Source organism: Eulemur rufifrons, chromosome 2, assembly GCF_041146395.1.
Source record: "Eulemur rufifrons isolate Redbay chromosome 2, OSU_ERuf_1, whole genome shotgun sequence".
Lineage (NCBI taxonomy): Eukaryota > Metazoa > Chordata > Mammalia > Primates > Lemuridae > Eulemur > Eulemur rufifrons.
The window spans coordinates 106,701,816-106,724,208 of NC_090984.1; the positions used below are offsets into that span (position 1 = coordinate 106,701,816).

The window sequence follows — 22,393 nt, forward strand, 5'->3', positions numbered from 1 at the left end:
ATGAACGAAGGAGTGGCCAATTAATATTGCCCAGTGAGACATATGAGCCTTATGGTTTGGCTACTTGTCAACCCAATTATTTCCTGGTCTTTGGCCAACATACCATATTGTCTCTGCCTCAGTAAATGAATAAGCGGAATGGACACAGATACCGTGTGTGTGTGTGTGTGTGTGTGTGTGTGTGTAGAGTAGGTGTAAAGCCCACAGGCACACCTTGCATTCTTGGCTAAAATTCCTTCCTCCCCACAAAGAAGAGCGATTATGTGATTGTTTGATTGTTCCCAACCCCATGTCTGTGGGTGCTGGTAAGAAAGGGAACTAGCAACAACTATGCAGAGAAAATCTGTCTTCATCCATTAAAGCTGAACTCTTAGGGAAAAGAGTCGGAAGAGAAACTTTACCTGTCTTACTTGCACATTCATTCTTATCCACACCTGTTCTCAAGATAAAGGCTGCTTTGACTTCTTGAAGCTAGAGATTTTATGCTTTCTACTGAAACTGAATTTACTTAGTGAAACTCCCCTAAGCCACTTCCTCTACAAATTGCAAACTCAGGGAGAACAAAAGGAGTTGTACCTTCTAATTTAACCAACTTCCCCTGAGGCCTCTACTACCTGGCTGAGGAACATTCATCACACCTCCAACCTAAGGCATTCTAGCTCTTCTCTCCCAGCATCTGGACTCCAATTTGCTGCTTAAAATCAAATTCGCCCTTCATTGTTTCAATGTAACAGGTGTGTAATGGCTAGCTTTGGTTTCATGATATATTCGCCAGTATTGACCATAACTGTACTGGTTTGCCAGAACCTGCCAATCCTTTTGAAAATAGGTAACTTTCTGTGTTTTAAAGCAAAACAATTTCTGCAGTCCAGTAAACTTTTTGTATGTATGTAATCATCTTTTGGTAGCAAACTCTTCATGCCATTACTCACTGCAGGTAGGAATTCTGTTTAAGAATCATGTCCTTGCTTACAGAGACAAAGAAAGGACTCTTACAGGCAAATTAATGAAAAGGGCATACCCCATGTTTTCACTGCTCTTCTTGTCATTGTCTCCTCTCCCTCCCTTCCTCCCTACCTTTTTCTTTCCCTTTTTGTTTACCAATTCCATTCTATACCCTATATTCTCTAATCTTCCAGAGCCTGGCTTCATTTCATGGATTCTGTCACAAAAGACTTACCAGTCCAATCAAGGAAAATCAAAACCTAATGATCAGATCCATGTCAAGATCCCAGAGATCTTTGTTTTAATTTCCTACAGCATATTTTGGGTCTGAGGTGTGGATGATAAACGAAAGAGAAAAAAAACAGAGACAGTAAATCCTAAAATCGTTGAGGGGCAGAGACTGTGATGTAATTATCTTTGGACTCTCTGTAAAGCCTACTGCAGCATCTTCAGTCATTCAATGAAGGCCTACTGAGTGGCTCCTATTTGCAGATACAATGGTGAACAAAACCAACTGGGGCTGGCCTCAGAGTCTTCAGTCTCATGGTAAGAGAGAAATTTTTTTTTTTTTTTTTTTTTTGAGACAGAGTCTCACTCTGTTGCCCAGGCTAGAGTGAGTGCCGTGGCGTCAGCCTAGCTCACAGCAACCTCAAACTCCTGAGCTCAAGCGATCCTCCTGTCTCAGCCTCCCGAGTAGCTGGGACTACAGGCATGCGCCACCATGCCCGGCTAATTTTTTCTATATATATTTTTAGCTGTCCATATAATTTCTTTCTATTTTTAGTAGAGATGGGGTCTCGCTCTTGCTCAGGCTGGTCTCGAACTCCTGAGCTCAAAGGATCCGCCCACCTCGGCCTCCCAGAGTGCTAGGATTACAGGCGTGAGCCACTGCGCCCGGCCGAGAAATTTTTTTTTTTAAAACAAAACATTCAGATCATTATGAACTCTGGTAAGCATGATGAAAGAAAAGAACACACTTATCAGGGAACATATACTGGAAGTCCTGATCTAGCCTGGGGGGTTGAGGAAGGCTCCCCTAAGGCAGAAACACTGAAGCAGAGCTGAGATATTTCAGCAAGAGTTAAGGGAATCCCACATCTGAGCCTTCTAGTGCCTCTCAAATTATATGCCTTCAACCGAGCAAAGCCTGTTCTGCTTTGAAAACAACTGGAGTCCCACTGTTTGGGGAGAGATGTAAGAGAAATCCTGGAAATCTCATCCAAGTCTTTCCTTTTATATATAATAGAATCAAAATATCCATATGAGCTGCCCAAGGCCACTCCTGGTAGGACGCCCAGGCTTCTAGCTCCCAGTTAAGCTCCCTTTTGACCACACTGCCACAAGAATGGCAGTTTCAGTGGCCACAGGAACTCCAGGGCAGTGATGATGGGGCCCATCCCATATGCCAATGGTATGTAGTGGTGTGGGGATAAAAGGTTTTAAAAACGGAACTCAATGCTGCTTGTGAAGAAAGGCTCAGCCAGGCGTGGTGGTTCATGCCTATAATCCTAGCACTCTGGGAGGCCGAGGCAGGAGTATCGTTCGAGGTCAGGAGTTCGAGACCAGCCTGAGCAAGAGCAAGACCCCGTCTCTACTAAAAATAGAAAGAAATTAGCTGGACAACTAAAAATATATAGAAAATATTAGCTGGGCATGGTGGCACATGCCTGTAGTCCCAGCTACTCAGGAGGCTGAGGCAGTAGGATTGCTTGAGCCCAGGAGTTTGAGTTTGCTGTGAGCTAGGCTGATGCCACGGCACTCACTCTAGCCTGGGCAACAAAGTGTGACTCTGTCTCAGAAAAGAAAAGAAAAGAAAAGAGAAGAAAAGAGAAGAGAAGAGAAGAGAAGAGAAGAGAAGAGAAGAGAAGACTCAACATGTTCAGGTGTTTTTTACCAAAAGATTTATAAACCAGGAACAAAAAGTGAACCAAGCAGATTTCCCTGTGAAAAGTGAAAACAAGATATACAAGTGATCTTGGTACCCTGGCAAACTGATCAATCACAGTGATAGTTAAGGCCTATTCACTTCATCCATTATTAGCCCAGCAAGATCTACAATTAGCCCTAAACTGAATATCACTACTCCTGAGCCTTCCTTGCCCCTCATGGAGATGACAAGAAGGAACCCTGGGCTTTTTATTTTTTTAATGTGCCTGTGAAGCCCCCTGGGAACTTAACACTGCTTAGGCACCTTTCCTCAGTAGCCTCCCCGTCTTCTTTCTTCTTTACAACACCATTACACCAAATAACACCTGCACTTTTCATTCATTGTTAGCTTTTCCTTCTCAGTAAACAATGAAGGGACAGAGTTCGTTAGGACTGGTAAGTGCACAAGAGAAATCTACATTCTAGTCCATTCTGCATCTCCAAACTTAGAAGTGAACATGGGCAATAATCCAGGAGTTGTTACTATCACTCTATTTGTTAAGCAACAATAGTAAGAGAAAGTGTTCCAAATGTTGCCAGGGGGTATACCTCTGAAGAGAGGCCTCATTAAGAAAAGAGAAAAAGATGCTATTGACTACAGATTAAACCTTAATTCCTTCTCCACCTCACACTTCTTCAGGGGACAAAAGATTGGAAATGTCCTTCCAATCAAAACAAGATCTCTCTCTGCCTTTCCGTGATTCTTAGCCCCTGCTTTGTGTTGATCTCTTTGTTTCCGAAAAGAAGCTGCTTCATTGAAACATCATAGAAAAACCAGTTGTCCCCCAGACAATGAAGTCACTTGCACAGGGGCATTTCCAAACGTAGGCAGGCGAAAATGCTGGCAGAATTCTCAACCTGTTGCTATAGTAGCAGAAAGAATGTGATTCAAGCAGCTCTGCTGAGATCCATATCCAAATCCCTCCTGCTCCAGCAGAGAACATTAACCCTTCACTGTCCCTTTTTTTGCAGGGGCAGAAACACCTGGGAAGAACCCTCATTTTTCTTAGGAGCTAGATGCTGTAGTTTTAGCATTTGCTCATTCATTTATGCAATACTTATTTATTTAGCTTCTGTTACTCTGGCTCCAAGATTTTCAAAAAAGTGGTAAACAAGGCAGACATGGCCCTTGGCACTGAGCAAGAGGAGCAGGACATTAAATTATTGCTCATATAACAATATCTTAGGCCGGGCGCGGTGGCTCACGCCTGTAATCCTAGCACTCTGGGAGGCCGAGGCGGGTGGATTGCTCAAGGTCAGGAGTTCGAGACCAGCCTGAGCGAGACCCCGTCTCTACTAAAAAATGGAAAGACATTATATGGACAACTAAAAATCTATATAGAAAAAATTAGCCGGGCATAGTGGCGCATGCCTGTAGTCCCAGCTACTCGGGAGGCTGAGGCAGTAGGATCGCTTAAGCCGAGGAGTCTGAGGTTGCTGTGAGCTAAGCTGACGCCACGGCACTCACTCTAGCCTGGACAACAAAGTGAGACTCTGTCTCAACAAAAAAAAAAAAAAAAACAATATCTTATGTAGTATCAGTGTAAATGGGAAACATAGGAGGTTTTCAGCAAAGACATCACCAGAAAGGAAACAACCTAGCCAAGATAACCATCTTATTCATTAATTGTAGGAGACCCTATATATTCTGGGCCACTACAATTACTTGATTATTTGCATGTGTTACTTTGATAAAAATACCACTAGAAATGCCTACTCCAATCATATCATACCTCCTACAAAACATTGGTTTAAAAGCATTGTTTAATTAAACCAATTTTTTTTTCATATAAAATAGAAATAGCATATTCTGTCTGGGAAGCACTGAAAGCCATTGCTGAACATGAGGTTATGACCCTTCATTTATAGTCACCAGATAACAGAAATGGCAGGTGAGGACTCAGAAAATACACAGAAGCAGCACAGTCACCAGGACCCTGGGAAGACTTCTAAACAGTCCTCACCCCCATTTATTTCTGTGGACGAGGCAGTAATGAAAAAATTGCAGGAAATACAATTTAGAAATGACCTACAATCCAGCTTGCTTTCCCTAACATTGTGATGTGGAAATCTCATATTGTTGAACACCTTCCTGCTAGATTTCCACGTTTCCCATGGAACACAAATACTAGGAAGGCAAGATTTCTTAGAAGGATCAACTCAGTAAGTAATGATATCCTGATAAGCATTTTGTCAAACAAGGCAGCATCAATCAGATTGCCAAGAAAACGCTGAAAAAACAAAAAGACAGGTTGCTAATCTCAGCTGGCCAACAGATGTTATCTCAGGACGGGTACATAATCCTGTGTACCTCAGTTTCCTCAGAGGTAAATTTGATACATGGTGTAGATTCAAAGGCACAGAGCAATCAATAGCAAAGCCTATAAATCAGTGCCCTCAAATGAAGTGCTCCATTATTATTTTTAGTAATACTATAAAACATGGTTTCCACCCAGAGAATATCTGAGAACCTCGATCATATGTTAGAACACTGGTTTCCTATCCCAGTGAGAGAGGCTCAGACCACGAGCCTTTCACAAAACAAATCAAGGAAAGACGGGCCATCAGGAAGGGATATTCACCCAAGTCTCTTAACCACTGCAATGTTGGGCTCAGCTGTGGGAAAAGGTCCCAATGATCAGACCAGATGGAAACTAGTTCCTTATCACCTGAAAAAGAGGGGAGGATAACAAAGGGGAGTCACATGATTGAAAGTACTAACTCCACCCAAATAATACCCCTGCTGGAACTGGGCAGTGGACAACCAAGCCCGGTGACCTGTACGCTTTACATTTTAGAGGGTACGGTGGGAATGGAAACAGAGGCATTCTATGGGGATTCCAATGCCACCTCTGCAACCATCAAGTTTGAGATAGCTTCAGGAATTCCTTTCCCTTTAAAATTCCATTAGATAGATCACAGTAGCAAGGAGTCCAGTGCTTACTTCCACATTACAAGGAGCAGGCTGGCTCCAGAAGATGGACACTTCTCTGCCTCTCAGTTACACTGGGATCCAGCTAGGACTTCAGGAGCCTTCCAAAGTGGAAACAGTGTAACTCCCTCACATGTCCCTCCCCTATGGGGGAAGATTATTTTAATGGCCCTATTTCTTCACCCTTTGCTATAGCCATGTCCTTGCTATAAGCTTTTGCAGTTTCTCACACTACAAAAGTGAAATGTATTTCCCTGCCCTTTGACACTGAGCTTGGTCGTGTGACTTGTTTTGGCCAGTAGGATGTTAACAGATTAATGACATAATCAGAAGCTTGATATCAGCTTGCACACGGTGGCTTGTGCTCTTGTCTCTGTCATCTCCGTGAAAATAACATCCTCAAGCTAGCCGTTGTGCCAAGGGAAGGATGAGGGACACGTGGACATAGCCTAGATTCAGCGGCCCCCAACCTGCAGACACAGGAGTTAAGAAATGCACATTGTTGTATGCCACTGTGGTTGGCTGTAATCTAGCATTATTGTAGCAACTGATATACCGGCCATAGTAAAATGTCACCTGTAGTTTGAGGGTTTAAATTGTTTGCTCTGTTTTCTTATATAATGTCTTTGATATTTTTTTCCCCCATTAGACTATTAAAATCCTCAAAGTAGGGTCCTGTTACATTCCCAATGTTCTGGATTTATTCATGAGTCCACACCATGTTCTAAATCCCAGGGTACACAATGGCAAGCAATACACAATCCTAGCCATTAATCTGCTGCACCTGTGAATTTTTTCCATCTAGCATCAGGGTCAACGTGCTTTTCCCCAAAGGTGATTATAAAGTCTACTTTTGCAGCTGGAAGTCTGTTAAATCAGTAATGAACTCTAAACCACCTGAGTGTTATTTGCGTAAGTACGGATGAATGGAATCATTCCATCTTTCAGTGATAGAAGGGACTGACAAAACCATTGAATTATTGATTTTTAATCCTGACCAATTACCAAAGATTTTTAAATTACAGATTCCTAGTCTCCACCTACAAATATTTGATTGAATACTCTGGCATAAGGCCTAGGCATCTGTGTTGTTGAAAATGGCTCAAAGTATTAATAATGCTGACCATCACAAGAATAGAGACCCCGCCCCATTTAATAGAACTCCTGCATCCAACAATTGAATCTCTTCTGCTGAGTTGAACTAAGGGTTTGTGATGACATTAATAAACCCGACAGAGGGACCATGTCCAGAGAACCATATGTATCAGTTAGTCATTGTTGGCATAACAAACCACTCCAAAATGCAGTAGCGTAAAACAATAAGCATTTATTATTGATCACGAATCTATGAGTCTGGATGGGTTTGTCTGATCTCTGCCGGGCCCACTCAAATGTCTGAGGTCAGCTGGCTGGTCTAGGACTGCCTCACTCACGTGACTGGTGTAGGGTCACTGTCAGCTGGAGTGACAGAGTCTTTGGGCCATAGCAAAAGAGCCCAAGAGTGTCCATCTACATGATGACTGGGCTGGATTCCAAGTGTGTGAGGTCTCTTAAGGCCTAGACTTGGGACTGACAAACCCACACACCTTTACTTCTGCGCATTCTGTTGGCCAAAGTAAGTTATAAGGCCAAGCCCAGATTCCAGGGCTGGGGAAGCAGATTCTACCTCTTGGTAAGAAGAACTGCAAAGCCATATTCAAAGAGGGTAATAATTGAGACCATTTTGCAGTTGATCTATTACACAGCGTAACATAGGAGAAAATACTACCACCTCTGGCCAAATGTGATTTCTAAGTGTGGGCCAAAGTTTTCACCCTCATCTCCAAAAGTTATAAAGTCCTTAGGTTAAAGCTTCACCTGATACTCCTCATTTCTACTCCAGCCTGCACACATACACATCTTAACCTTCAAGATCTTAGCCTCAAACTAAAGCAAAAACAACCTACTTACTCTCAGCACTATTTTATCTTATCCTTTGGGTTTTCTATTTATTCATCTATTGTTTTGAGACAGCAACTCTCTCCGTCACCCAGGCTGGAATGCAGTGGTATGATCATAGCTCACTGTAACCTTAAACTCTCAGGCTCAAGGAATCCTCCCACCTCAGCCTCCCGAAGCTTGGACTACAGGCATGTATCACCATGTCCAACTACTTTTTCTTATTTTTTTCCCTTAGAGATGAGGTCTCACTACGTTGACCAGGCCAATCTTGAATTCTTGGCCTCAAGTGATTCTCCCGCCTTGGCCTCCTAAAAGTGCTCGGATTGCTGCATCTTCTTTAAAAACCCCGAAGGGAGGCCAGGTAGGGTGATGCACACAAGACCAGCACATAGTCCCAAGGAGCAGGACACTGGAGCTCATCGAAGACTATCAGCTGATGTTAATTATATTTTAGCTACCAGCTGCTGGCTAAGACCTCTTCACTCCACCTCCCTACTTCATTCATCCTTACCTGACTGTAACCACTCAGGAAATGCACTAAAACTGCAGGACCTGACCTGGATCCACAACTGTTTTCCCTGATCCAGGCTCCAGCAGGTATGCAGTCTGGCTAGGATTTAACAGCAGGTATTCTAGCAACCCTACAACTAAGGTGCTGTTTTCTGTGTTTCAGAAAAATCACCATGGCCTTTGGTGAGGGCCACTAAAGTTCTTTAAACACCTATTTGTGAGGTCTGGGACAGCAAGGATTGGAAGAGAAAAGAATTCTAGAAACCAGAAAACACAGGATGGTAGAGGGGTGGCCAAGGCTAGGCAGTGTCTGAAGGCTCTTTGGAGGTAATTCAGTTAAGTGACATGGAGAAAGTATATACTGCTCAAAGGCAAGACTGGCCAGGTGTGATGGCTTACACCTGTAACCCCAGCACTTTGGGAGGCTGACCTGGGAGAATCGCTTGAGCATAGGAGTTCGAGACCAACCTGGCAACACAGCAAGACCCTATATCTGTGAAAAATTTAAAATTTGCTGGGGATGGTGGCACCTGCCTGTAGTCCCAGCTACTCAGGAGGCCAAGGCAGGAGGATCACTTGAGCCTAGGAGTTTGAGGTTACAGTGAGCTATGATTGCACCACTGTACTCTAGCCTGGCCAACAGAGCAAGACCCTGTCTGGGGTGGGAGTGGGGTCAGCAAGGTTGTCTTAAATGCATAGTTTGGTTTTTGTTTATATGTCTAATTTACAATCTGCTCGATAGGATCACTGCTTAAAAAACTAAGCAACAAGAGTGGATGAAAAACACAATGAAATGAAAAGTACAAAATTTACCATAAAATTGCCTTAGAAAAGCCAAAATTCAAGCAGATGTTACTTACATTCAATTTGGTTTATGAAAATCCCTAGGAAGTTCTCAAAACATAACAAACAGGCCGGGCGCGGTGGCTCACGCCTGTAATCCTAGCACTCTGGGAGGCTGACGCGGGCGGACTGTTTGAGCTCAGGAGTTCGAGACCAGCCTGACCAAGAGCGAGACCCCCGTCTCTACTAAAAATAGAAATAAATTATTATGGACAGCCAAAAATATATATAGAAAAAATTAGCCAGGCATGGTGGTGCATGCCTGTAGTCCCAGCTACTTGGGAGGCTGAGGCAGGAGGATCCCTTAAGCCCAGGAGTTTGAGGTTGCTGTGAGCTAGGCTGACGCCATGGCACTCTAGCCCCGGCAACAGAGTGAGACTCTGTCTCAAAAAAAAGAAAATAACAAACAGGCCATCAATGGGAAGAAACATTGCTGACCCTCTTCTAAACTGTATTCTATTCCCGAGCACTGGGTCTGGGGAGGGAAGCAGGTTCGGTAGGGATGGTGATGTTTTAATACCAGAATGCGTAGTATCCAATGTGCAAACGCCTAGGTGAGCCAGCATGGCTATCAGTGCTGTGAACTCCACGGGTGGCTCGGAGTGGCATCCATTTGCTTTTAATCAAAACTGAAAAGTCACCAACTTAAACCCACAATCTCCAGTTAAAATCATCATCATGTTTCCCACCCCCACTTCTTACTCACTTGGCCTCAAAATAAGTGGTTATTCTTGGATCGTTTTCTAATGAGTTGGCTGATTGGGCTGCAGCTAATCTATGCTTTCGATTAATTAGCCAAGGGGAAACCAAAGATGTTAGAAAGCAAACTACTGGCATTATCACCCCAGGAACACTGGTAGTGACAATGACGAGGAATTATTGATTTCAGCAGCAAACATACTGTACTTTCCTGAAACTTAGAAGAGGGGTATGAACTCCAAGAAGGAAACTTTCACCTTGCCTGTGCCCCTCCCCACTCCAACCCTCACATCGGCCAACTTCATACTCCCTACATGCCAGAAAGTCCATATGTGCCATCTTGCAACACTATTTTTTAGGGCTATTGTTCACTGCTGCTCTAAAAACCTATTAACAGATATGTTAAGTAAAGGCTGCTCCTTACAGGGAATTCTTAAGTTGCCTGCACAGAGGTGCCAAGAATGAACCTGTGCTGCATTTACAGAGACGCCTGGGCATGGGCCAAACATTCACATGTGTCACGGGAGTGTCCCTGGTTTGGGCAACTTTTATTGGGCTTTCCTGTGACCACTCTCCTATAAAACCCCTTAGCTCAGCATCGTCACACCACAATGTAATCCTTATGGCTGTTAAAAGGATAGGGCTGTCTCACTTATAATACAGGAGCGTAGTATCAAATTAACTTTACATGTAACCTTATCTTTCCCACATTTTTCTTGAAATCTTCCCAGGTATTGAATCTAGGGCTAGGCCAGGAACCAGAGGCAGCAGTTCTATTCCTTCACATGCCAGTGCAATCAACGGCTTGTGTTTAGAATAAATATTTGAGACACAGAAGCCTGTTAACAATGCAGTGCTTGATTACTCTGAATGACTCTCTCACCCACAGCAATTGAGGGAGAAGGCCTTGGCACGGGCCCCGTGCACAAAACCTGCTTCCCAGCCTGCACCATTTGCCTTCCGACCCTCCCCTCAAAGAATTCTCAACTCACTACACAAAGATCTGTTTTCTCCCTTAAATACCACATGAATCCCACATTGAACATCAGACTTTTTTCCTTCCCACAGCACCACAGATTTAATTTAATACTTCCATGTTCATATATATTTAATTAGACTTATCTTTTAACTGTTCCTCGCACCCCATCCCTGGCATCTTTCATTCAACATGGAAACTCTTTAAATTGGGTCTTCTGTTTGTTTGTTTTGTTTTGAGACAAAACATCATCTTAGTCTATTTTAAAGCTATGGTGACAATTAAGCCACATTTCAATTAGTCAGAGGTGCCCGTGTACTGAAATGCCCACAATCCTTAATACTTTTTCTTCCTCAAAATCTATTTAGTAAGCAATGTAGTTTTTTTTCTATAGGGCTGAAAGGGTAAGTTGTGCTAACCAAAGGTAATTAGTATGTTAAGTTTGGTTCAAGGCCAGGCTATCAGGTTACAATTTCTAATAAACTCTGCAGGGAAAAGACGTTTCCTTTGTCTTGGGACCACTGAGAACTAACCAAACAAACAAAACACCTTCAATTGTCTCAGAAACTCTGCCATCTAAACACAATTGAAAAGAAAAGCCAACACCAAAGCAAATAAAATGAATGAAGTGGTCCTGCTGCTGGCAGCCCTTACCATTGGGACCCTCGCCGGGGCTCTGGCTGCTCCAGGGGTGGGGTGAGGGTGGTGAGGGGTCCAGGCTGTGGGTGCGGGTGGAGGTTCGCTCCGTGCATGCTTGAACAGGACTCACCGCCGTCTGCCTGCCTGTCTGCCACTCGGTCCTCTCGTCTGGGTGGGAAGGGCCAAGATGAAAAAAAATGTGCAGGTTACTCACTGGCCTTCCCAGGCCGACACACCCAGGAGGAGGGAGAGGCAAGGCGCAGGCAGGAGATTCTTCAGAGGCTGTGCCTGAGATCTCCCTTCTGGTTCCTTTGTTATTACTTCCTGAACTTTAAGCTCAGTCTGCACTGGCATGGTACTTGGGGGAGGCAAATAACACTTGGGTAATTAGATTCCAAGGGCTTAATGCACAGGTTACTTTGCAAAGGCAATGCTTTGGCACACATACCTTTCGATTTAACCCTGAAATTTGTTTCCATGGTGTGAAAGTGTTAACACTGGCATAGGAAATGAGAGTGAAGGGTGACCCTGGGGCAGGGGCCTGGAAGAGCCTGGAGCAAGCAGACCTGGATGTGATTTAAACAATGAATTCCTAGAATCTAACTTTTAGATTCAATGTTAGAGAACAGAATTCTTCAACAGTCCCTCAGGGTCTGTGAACTGTGCATTGTACAATAGGCACATTCTTGAAATAGGTATTTGTAAATCATAATTTTAGAAAGGGCTTCACATTGTAAATGCCAGAACTTGTTACCTGATAGCCTGGCTTTTGATTAATCCTGAAATGCAGACTTGCACAAATGGAGGGACCCTTCAGTAAGTTGTCTGCTTGGGTAGGTGCGGGTGTTCATCAACAAAGGCCGGGCAGTAATATGGCAGGAGATGGGGCCCAGCGTGAGGAGGGGGAAACTGACACTAGTACCAACTAGGGACCAGGGACCTATCTCATTTAATCTTGACAATGCCCTTATGAGGGAGGATCACTCTTCCTCTTTAGCCCAGAGGTTAGCTGACTTGGCTGGTGCTCAGCCAGCTAGTGGATGGAAGACCCAGGATTTGGACCCAGGTTTGCCTGGACTCGAGACCCCACATGATCCCACCATATTGCCAGGAATGTCTCCCACCATTCCTGAGCAACGCTCACCTTTCTTCCACTTGCAATTGACCTAAGGACAGGTCACGTTTTCTTAAATTTTTATAGCTTTTACAAAACTGGTAAGCCATGGAATATAATTCTGTGGGGTATTAAGTGCAATAAAAATAGAAAAAATATACTGCATAGGTTTCTTTATTATACCTTCTCACAGCCTTTAATACTCTAATATATATATTGTCAATCTCCAAGTTCAGGACTTGTAATGTGCCATGTTTCCCAAAGAGGGGAAGGGATCTTTTGAGTTTGGGAAACATTACTATAGGGATGGTTTATTGTACTTTTCTCCTTCTCTTTTTTATTTCTTGAACTTATATAAAAAAAATCATTATAAAAAACTTCAAACAGTATGTAACGGTAAAATGAAAAGTAAAAATCTCTCTAGTATCCTTAACAACCAGTCCCATTCCCCAGAGACAACCATTGTTAGCAACTTCTTATGTATCTGGTTCAGGAATTTTTATGCATATAAAGCATATGCATACCACCCTTTTAAGCTATCCTTTAAATAAAGTCTTTTCAAAAGGCTGCCTTTTGAAAACACCGACACCAGGGTTAAAGTATACCCATGATATGTTATTTGGCACTTTTTTTTTAACTTAATGATATATTTGAGATTTTCCATATCAGCATATAGAATTGCTGCTATTGGCAAGTTAAGAGTCAAGAAAAGTAAAAGGTAGGTCTAAAATGCAGGATCACTACTTTACAGAAGGGTCTTCTACATGGGCCACAGTATGCTTCATGACTCAATGTCAGAACACCTGGCCTTCCATTTCAGCTCTAGCCGTGTAACTGCCACACTTGACTTGATGTTTACATACAGAAAGGGGAGGACCCTTCGCCTTACCTCCCGAGTGGCTGCGAGGGTAACAGTGATGGTAATAATAACAATGCTAACAACCTCAGCCAATACTTACTCTGTACCAGGCAGTTTTCTTCATACTTTGTATGTATTAATTCAACTAAGCCTAACCTTCAACAACCCTAAGAAGCAGTGTTGCTCTGATTAACTCCATTTTACAGATTGAGAGAGCCATCTCAGACTGTGTACCCAGCACACAAGAAGGGCAAAATAAATGCTTAAAGTTGTTATGTTAAAAGTAAACACAGTATTGGCAAGCCTGATCTTTGCCAGAATGTGTTCCTAAAAGCGGCACTGTAAAGAGGTTCCTATTTTCCCTTAGGAACAATTTAATTGGGGGTTCTGTTCCAAGACCTTACCTTGGCTTCCTATAAATTCCAGATGCCATTAATAAAATCTTATAAAAACAGAGATACAACAACAAATTTCATAATCATTCAAAATAGTAAAATAATGTGCCACAGCTCAGAGATTTTTGAGAGATTGGCTCATACAACCTCTCTTTTTTACTGAAGGAAATAATATCCAGGAGATTGTGTGGCTCTTCTCTAAGACTACATACCTTGATACACTGTCTCAGTAATGAAACAATTTTAAAACATGCATACATTTGAACCCCACATTACACAAAGGACTCCAACATATTCTATCATGTACATATAGAACATATTGTATCATAAATTTGACACAATATTCATATACAAGTTAGAACAAGTATTATAAATTTAATTAGAAATAGCTTCCCCCCACCTGCCACATTAAAATTTAAAAGATCATTTGAGGAATGATTTGACTAATGGATTTCTTAGAAAAACTGTCTAGGGATAGTGTGAATCAATATCTTCTTATTTTCTCAGTACATTTTCCTATAAAATCCAGAGGCCTTCAAAATCAATCCCCTTCAAAATCAGTCCACTGGGTTTTATCTCCCCTAACATAGTTGCAGAAGCATCTTCATAGTTTGAGACATTACTCAGGACCTTAGCTTGATTTGGAGTGAAGAACTTTGACCTAATCCTCCTGCCAGTTCTGTCTCCCCTGCCCCCACCCATCTTCCTAAGTAAGGAAAGCCTTACAGGTGAAGTTACAGAGGGGCAGAATGAGAGAAAGAAATACAGAACAGTGACTCATGCTCCTTTAACGTGATTACAGTTGAATGGTTACTATGCATTTTACTCTAAGAGTTAAAAAAAAGAATGACAGAAACTAACTGCTTCCCTTCTCCAGCTTTGACTTTCACCCCAATGTTAGGCTATAACTTTCAGCACAGTGCCTAGATTATGGTGGGAGCTTACTCGTTATTAGGGTATTTGTCCTGCATCCTGCCCTCTCATTTAGTGTAATCTTCATCTCCAATGGAATCACCCCTAGCAAGTGTTTTTTCTGATTCCCAGTTATATTCAACAATGACTATCCATCTAAACAGGAGTCTACACCTGGAATAGACAGCACAGTCCTGCTCTGAAATATGCACACATTTAAACAACGTAAGGGCTTGCTTCGACAGCTCTAGACTCAGTAGGAGGGGAAAAAACAGCAGCACACAATGGTGTTGAAGACAGGCTCCAACCCCAGTTTTGCTACGTATGCTCTGGTTCCCAATTCCTGGTCTCACCTACCACACAGGGCTGTGATTAAGATTAACTGAAAGAAGCATGTAAAACATTGTGTAAACTGCAGACCATGGCACCAATGTCAGGTGACGACCATCATCACTTCCAGCTCTCTGAATGTGAGGGCAGTGGGGCGTGATCATTGCTCTAATAGAGAGCCAAGCTGTTTCTATTGTTCTTGATTCCCCAGCACAGGGTCTGCTCAGCTGCTGTTCCCAAAGTAGGTCCAATCAGACTATGAACTAGCAGGGGGCACAATTCAAGTAGAAAATGGGACCAGCTTATTTTTCACATGGACACAGACCTTTTCCTCCATTTCTCTTGCTCTGTCAGACCTTCTGAACTACTTCCTTCTAGCATACTTACAAAACTATTTTTAAAACTTTTTGTTGGCCGGTCGCCGTGGCTCATGCCTGTAATCCTAGCACTCTGGGAGGCTGAGGCGGACGGATTGTTTGAGCTCAGGGGTTTGAGACCAGCCTGAGCAAGAATAGGACTCCTTCTCTACTAAAAATATTAAGAAATTAGCTGGACAACTAAAAATATATACAGAAAAAATTAGCTGGGCATGGTGGTGCATGCCTGTAGTCCCAGCTACTTGGGAGGCTGAGGCAGGAGGATCGCTTGAGCCCAGGAGTTTGAGGTTGCTGTGAGCTAGGCTGATGTCACGGCACTCTAGCCCAAGGCAACAGAGTGAAACTCTGTCTCAAAAAAAAAAGAAGAAGAAAGAAAGAAAGAAAGAAAAGAAAAATGAAGCAGGGCATAAAAATTTAGAAAATTTACATCTTGGCCATGTGACAGAAAAGGAAAGATAATTTTTTTAGGAGAGGAATCCAAGGGTGCTTGGGAGGAACCCTGTGCTAGAGAGATAAGCACTGATAAAAGGGAGTCAGGTACTAATAGAACAATGGGGAAAAGGCCCCGAAGGCATTTCATAAACTTTGAGACTGCCTCTCCCATCACAGGCCTAGGAGGACAGAATGGTTTTGGGAGACCAGCCCAGGGCCCCCAGGGCTGCCCTTTGCCACCTTGGGATGCTAATCTCCACATCCCTGCTGCTCTGGATCCAGCAGCAGCTCATATGGCTCCAGGTATGGCTCAGGCCACCACTCCGGAGAGCACAAATAGCAAGTCTTAGCAGTTTCCACATGGTGCTAACTCTGCAGGTGTCTGGAACACAAGAGTGGCGGAGGCTTGGTGGCTTTTACCTAAATTTCAGAGCATGCATCTGAAAGCCGGGTGCCCAGGCGGAAGCCTGCCTCGGAGGTTGGGCCACCCCAGGGAGTCCCTGTGGGAACAGTGCCTCGTGGAGCTGTGGGAATGGGGCTGCCGTGGGGACCCTAAAATTATTAACATAGAGCCATGGGCAGCAGGCCACCTCAGCCTGGAAAAGCCACAGGCATTTACTCCAGCCCCTGAGAGCAGCCACATAGGCTGCGCCCAGCACAGCAAAGATGTAGGAGGGATGGGGAGGGTATCCCCAGGCCTTAGGAGCCCACCACTCACACGAACTTGCCCAGGATAGGAAACATGGAGCCAAAAGAGATTATTTGGAGCTTTAAGATTTAATATCTGCCTTGCTGGGTTTCGGACTTGTGTGGGGCCCGTTATTGCTTTCTTTTGGCCATTTTTCCCTATTGAAATGGGAATGTTTATCAAATGCCTCTGCCACCATTACATCTTAGAAGTAAATAACTTGTTTTTGATTTTACAGGCTCACAGCTGTAAGGAACTCACCTTGGGTCCCAGATGAGACTTTGGACTTTTGAGTTGATGCTGGAACAAATTAAGAATTTTGGGTACTATTGGGAAGGAGTGATTGTATTTTACAATGTGAGAAGGATATGAGATTTGGGGGGCCAGGGGCCGAATCCTGTAGTTTGAATGTTTGTCTCCTCCAAATCTCATGCTGAAATCTGATCCCCAATGGTAGAGGTGGAGCCTAATGGGAGGTTTGGGTCATGGGGGCAGATCCCTAATGAATAGATTAATGCCCTCCCTGGTGGGGTGGTGTGAGTTCTTACTCTATTAGTTCCCACAGAGCTGGTTGTTAAAAAAGAGCCTGGTACCTGCCCTACACCCCCTCCTTGCTTCTTCTCCTGTCATGTGATCTCTACACACACCAGCTCCCTTTCGCCTTCCATCATGAGTAGAAGCAGCCTGGGGCCCTCACCAGATGCAGAGGCCAGTGTCATGCTTCTTGCACAGCCTGCAGAACCACCAGTCAAATAATAATCTATTTTTCTTCATAAATTACCCAGTCTCAGGTATTCCTTTACAGCAATACAAAATGGACAAAGACAAAGTCCTAACCCCTAGAACCCAGGAGTATGATCTTATATTTGGAAATAGGGTGTTTACAAATGTAATCAAGTTAAGATGAGGTCACGCTGGGTGGGCCCTAAATCCAATCACTGGGGTCCTTATGAGGCACAAATACCAGCAAGAAGGCTATGTAGAGATACAGACAGAGATTGGAATTACGCTGCCACAAGCCAAGGAATGCCAAGGATTGCCAGAAGCCACGAGAAGCCCTCCTGACATGTTGATTTTGGATGTCTAGCCTCCAGGATTGTAAGAGAATAAATTTCTGTTGTTTTAAGCCACCCAGTTTGTGGTAATTTGTTAACAGCAGCCATAGGGAACCAAAACATCCAGTGAACTCAGACAAAAAGTATGGATCAACTACGCTACTTGTGGTTTAAACTGCTTAGTGGGAAAGAGAGAGAGAAGGGGTGGGGAAATCCTAGACAGGAGAATCTGAATCAGCTTTAATTTTTCTTGCATCAACCAGGCCTATGGCTGACTCTTCAAAGCTGCACAAGTACCAACAGGTAAACCTACTTTACCTGAAAAGCAGGTGGGCAGAAGCCACAGAACTTGTTGGCACTGACACATTGGGGATAAGAATGCCCTTTGTAGAGTTAGGCAGCTTCCATCTTCTTCCACAGGGGGAAAGGGAAAATGTTCACACCATCCAATGTGGTGGGAGAGGCTCTCTGTCCTAGGCATCCACCTCTCTATCCTGATTGTATCTTAGGAAGCATCTATAGTCTAATAAAAATATCTGTACACTCTAAAGCGAGGTGCCCCTAAGCACTCCCCTGGTTACCTGACCACGGGAAGCCTTGGCGCACCAACAATTCAAGGAAGTGATGCACTAGAGAAACTGGTGTGCGAGAGGTGCCACTTTGGCACCCTTTACAAAGCCACTATCTAGATATTTGTAATAGTAAATCATTTGTGGCACTTCTACAGGACAGAATGGTGGTGGCCATTCACAAACACTCACTGTGTGTGCCAGGCAGTGACCTGGACACTGGAGAGACTAAAAATGAGTGACAATCTTTGATAAGTGAATTGTGTAGGGCTGTGGGATTTAGAGATGGCATCTTTTTTTTTCTTAAAGTGTCTCTTAATGTTAATGTTTTGTAATTAAATGTCTTAAAACCTGGATCTAATTTTTTTTAAGTGGGAAAGGCTGCCACATGCATTTATTAAAAATATATTTTTTACAACATTGCCCAATCATTCAGCAAGGCACCTTGCTGAACCTTGCCAAGATACTGAGGGGTACAGTGTCCACTCTTGAATTTACCCTCACCCACACTTAACTCCAACACTGGGCCACTAGCACATGATTTAGCACTTAATTGGCGGCTAATTATTTCAGGTGTGCTGGTTTTATTTTCCCAGTTTAGCTCCCCCAGGGCAGGAATTACCTCCCTTCACACCATCTGTAAGCATCTACTCAAAAGCCCACCATGCTCCGGGATTAGCTGGCCTTACATCCAGGACTATGCAATAGATTTCTCTCTACCTTTCTGGAGAATGAGCCGTAACAAGCTGTATAATGATTATGTTAGGGCGAGGAAGGAAGCAGAAGAGACTATGACTAAGAGTTCCATTCACATTTGGGGTCCGCATAATCATTTCCTATTGGTTCACCCTGAAATGGCACCACCAAGACTGTAGGGCAAAGCATACAGGTAGGACTAAGAAATCCAGCTATGCATCAAAATCACCTGGGAAACAGGTGTGTCTGTGTGCGCTCGCACATGCACTGGCATGTGTACATACCCCAGGGCTAAAGCAATTAAAGCTTTTCTTAGGAAGAGATTAAACAGCCTTTCCCAGTGACAAAGCTTTTCTTAGGAAGAGATTAAACAGCCTTTCTCAGCGACTTCTAGAATTTATTGTTCCTTCATGATTGCCACATATGTTTTGGGGACTTGCTGGAAGCAACAAGGAGGCTTCAGCCCCACACATGTTTGGAAACGTGGACAGGAGTATTATGTGCCAGGCACCGTGCTAAGTCCTTTATATTCACTCTTTTATTTATTCCACTCAGAGGCTCTATGAGGTGGTCCCAACCCTGTTTCGCTGGTTGGGAAACTACCTAGAGAGGGCAGAGCCAGGATTGATGCCATGTCTCAGTGACTCCAGCACAGCATTTCTGCATGACCACAGCCCAACACTATTGAGAGGGAGGGGACAGAGCCACAGAACTAGGATCGAGCAAAACCGTTAGTCTCTAAACATCGTTCTCCCACACCCTCACCCATTGCCCAACAATATAAGCAATGAACTTTGACTGGAGAGCCTCCAATCACTCCACAAGGGTGGCCTATATGCCTAAATCCAGCCTTGGATAGAGGGAAAAAAGAGAACCATGCTGAAGCTGCTGAACTAGGGTTAAAAGCTGCATTCTTCCTCCCCTCCATGCAGAGCAGCTAACTGAGGTTAGAGCCATAGAAACCAAACAAAAGGCTGAGAGGAGCCCACATATCCCAGCCTTACTGCGGCCAACCACTGGGGAAGGGCAGGAGGGAGCCCCCGCCCTCCCTCATTCCTCAACAGTCTAATGAAGATGAGGCCTGTCATCTTTCCAGGGAACAAACTCAACGGCTGTCAGAGGAAGACTGATTTCTGCTCTCAAACAAAACAGCAGATCCCCCTTTAAAGCCAGAAGTCAGCAATAAAATGGGTCATAAACACATTTACAGGGTTATAACCCCCTTAGAGTAGGCAACTGGATTTCTCCCAGTCCCTGGGCCTGCCAAACCCAAACTCAGGGGCGGCTCCTCGGCATCATCACCGAGTGGGCTGGGAAGGGCTGTGGAGGTCATGGCTCGCACAGTGCTGCTGCCATGGGTGGCTTGTCAGGCCAGATCTTCCCTGGTCGCTGGAAGTTATGGGCGTTTTCACCGAATATCATCTATTAGCAAATGAGGATATCCAGCTTGCTTTGCATGTTTGGGATGATTCTGAAAAAGTCACATTCACACCCTCAACTGTCCAAGATTCTATCCCAAAAATGACAAAAAAAAGAGAGAGAACTCTATATACATGATAAACAAGTACTACATTTGAATTAGCAAAAAAAAAAAAAAAAAAAACCCAACCATTTTCTTATTAGACTTATTTTATTTATACTCTTTAAAATGTCTCTTTTGGGCTGGGCATGGTGGTTCATGCTTGTAATCCTAGCACTTTGGGAGGCCAAGGTGGGAGGATCACTTGAGCCTAGGAGTTTGAGGTTGCAGTGAGTGAGCTATGCTGAAAGCCACTGCACTCCATCCTGGACAACAGAGCAAGATTCTGTATAAAAAAAAAAAAAAAAAAGGCCGGGCGCGGTGGCTCACGCCTGTAATCCTAGGATTCTGGGAGGCCGAGGCGGATGGATCGCTCGAGGTCAGGAGTTCGAGACCAGCCTGAGCAAGAGTGAGACCCCGTCTCTACTAAAAATAGAAAGAAATTATATGAACAACTAAAATATATATATATATACAAAAAATTAGCCGGGCATGGTGGCGCATGCCTGTAGTCCCAGCTACTAGGAAGGCTGAGGCAGGAGGATCGCTTAAGTCCAGGAGTTTGAGGTTGCTGTGAGCTAGACTGACGCCACGGCACTCACTCTAGCCCGGGCAACAAAGCAAGACTCTGTCTCAAAAAAAAAAAAAAAAATCTCTCTTTGGGGATAGAAATTCCTGGGAAGAAGTCATCATTACTCAGATTTTTAAAAATATTTTACTGTTGAGTTCTTCAAATGGGCTTGAATGTATTAAACCTACCTCAGTGCCTTGAACTTATTTTGTCATCTTCTACAACTTTTTGTCATCTTTGTAGAATTAAGCTGACAAGTAGACTGTTTCTGGGACTGAGGACGTTTAGCTCTTTTCAGTTAGGGAAGAAGTTGTCATATGGAAAAAAAGAATAGATTTGTTCTTTATAGATCTAAAACATGATGAGAATAATAACTATAATAATAATTTTACTGGAAGAGCTGACATCCATTAAACATTTATTATATCAATCATAATTCTAAGAAATTTAAATATTAATACATTTTTTTCATTTCAGTCTTTACGACAACCCTATGAAATTGTTACTCTTAATGGTTTTAATTTTGTAGATGAAGAAACTAAAACTCAGAAAAGTTAAGTATCTTACACTAAGTCAAACAGCTAATAAGTAGAAAAGCCAGTATTCAAACCAGGCAGTTAGTTGCCAAAGGACTAGTTGTGTAGATATTAAAGCTAGTTTAGCCTATATAAACTAGGGATATGCCCTACTTTATTTTAACATTGGGCCAGGCTCAGTGGCTCACACCTGTAGTCCCAGCCCTCTGGGAGGCCGAGGCAGGAGGATCTCTTGAGCCCAGGAGTTCAAGGCTGCAGTGAGCTATGATTAGGCCACTGCACTCCAGCCTGGGTGACAGAGTGAGACCCTATCCCTTAAAAAAATAAATTTGTAACACTGCATGAACCGAGAATGGGCTGCCTCTCTAGAGAGCAAGCCCATCAAGGTGAGAGGAAGCAACTGTTGTAGCAAGAAAGCTCGAGTTCTTGCTATATAGTTCTAGTATTTATACTTGGGATATTGCCAAGTTACCCCATCATGTCCCTGGTGATGCTGAGTTTCATATTCCATTGTACTGAGCTACTTGACATCAACATGACCTTTTAGCTTTGAACAAATTCTATAGTTACATTTTTCATTTTTGTATGGAAGTTAATGTGTCATTCAAATAGCAGAAGGGGGATCAGTGTGTCATCACAGGTGATATTCAGATTTCTGTCTGAAGAAAAGATTTAGGTTTGTACACCTGTTCTGAAACCATCTCCCTTTCTTCTTCTTGGAAGCAGACGGTTAAATATGTTTTTGCCAGAGTTTCTGTTCTAAAGCCAAGAAGCTCGTCAGTGAGGCACATGCTACATAGCACCTGCAGCTCACAGTACTCTTAGGCAAACCCTAATTAGGATGGATGTCATGGTTCAAACATAGCAATGAGGTCAGACATGATTCTGATGCTGAACGGCCAGGTAAGAAGTCATGAAACCAGTCTTCT

The 22,393-nt window shown here is 43.4% G+C and overlaps 1 protein-coding gene across 1 annotated transcript in view; it reads right to left on the bottom strand.

Moving 5' to 3' along the window:
• The window catches only part of STON2 (stonin 2), a 139,559-nt gene that overhangs the window by 37,548 nt on the left and 79,618 nt on the right, over positions 1-22,393 (bottom strand). Inside the window, exons 6-7 of the mRNA XM_069465191.1 lie at positions 11,427-11,579; positions 3,842-3,855 (exon numbers count right to left, since the gene is read on the bottom strand). Coding sequence (XP_069321292.1) covers positions 3,842-3,855; positions 11,427-11,579 — 167 coding nt within the window. The remainder of the gene's footprint in view (positions 1-3,841; positions 3,856-11,426; positions 11,580-22,393) is intronic.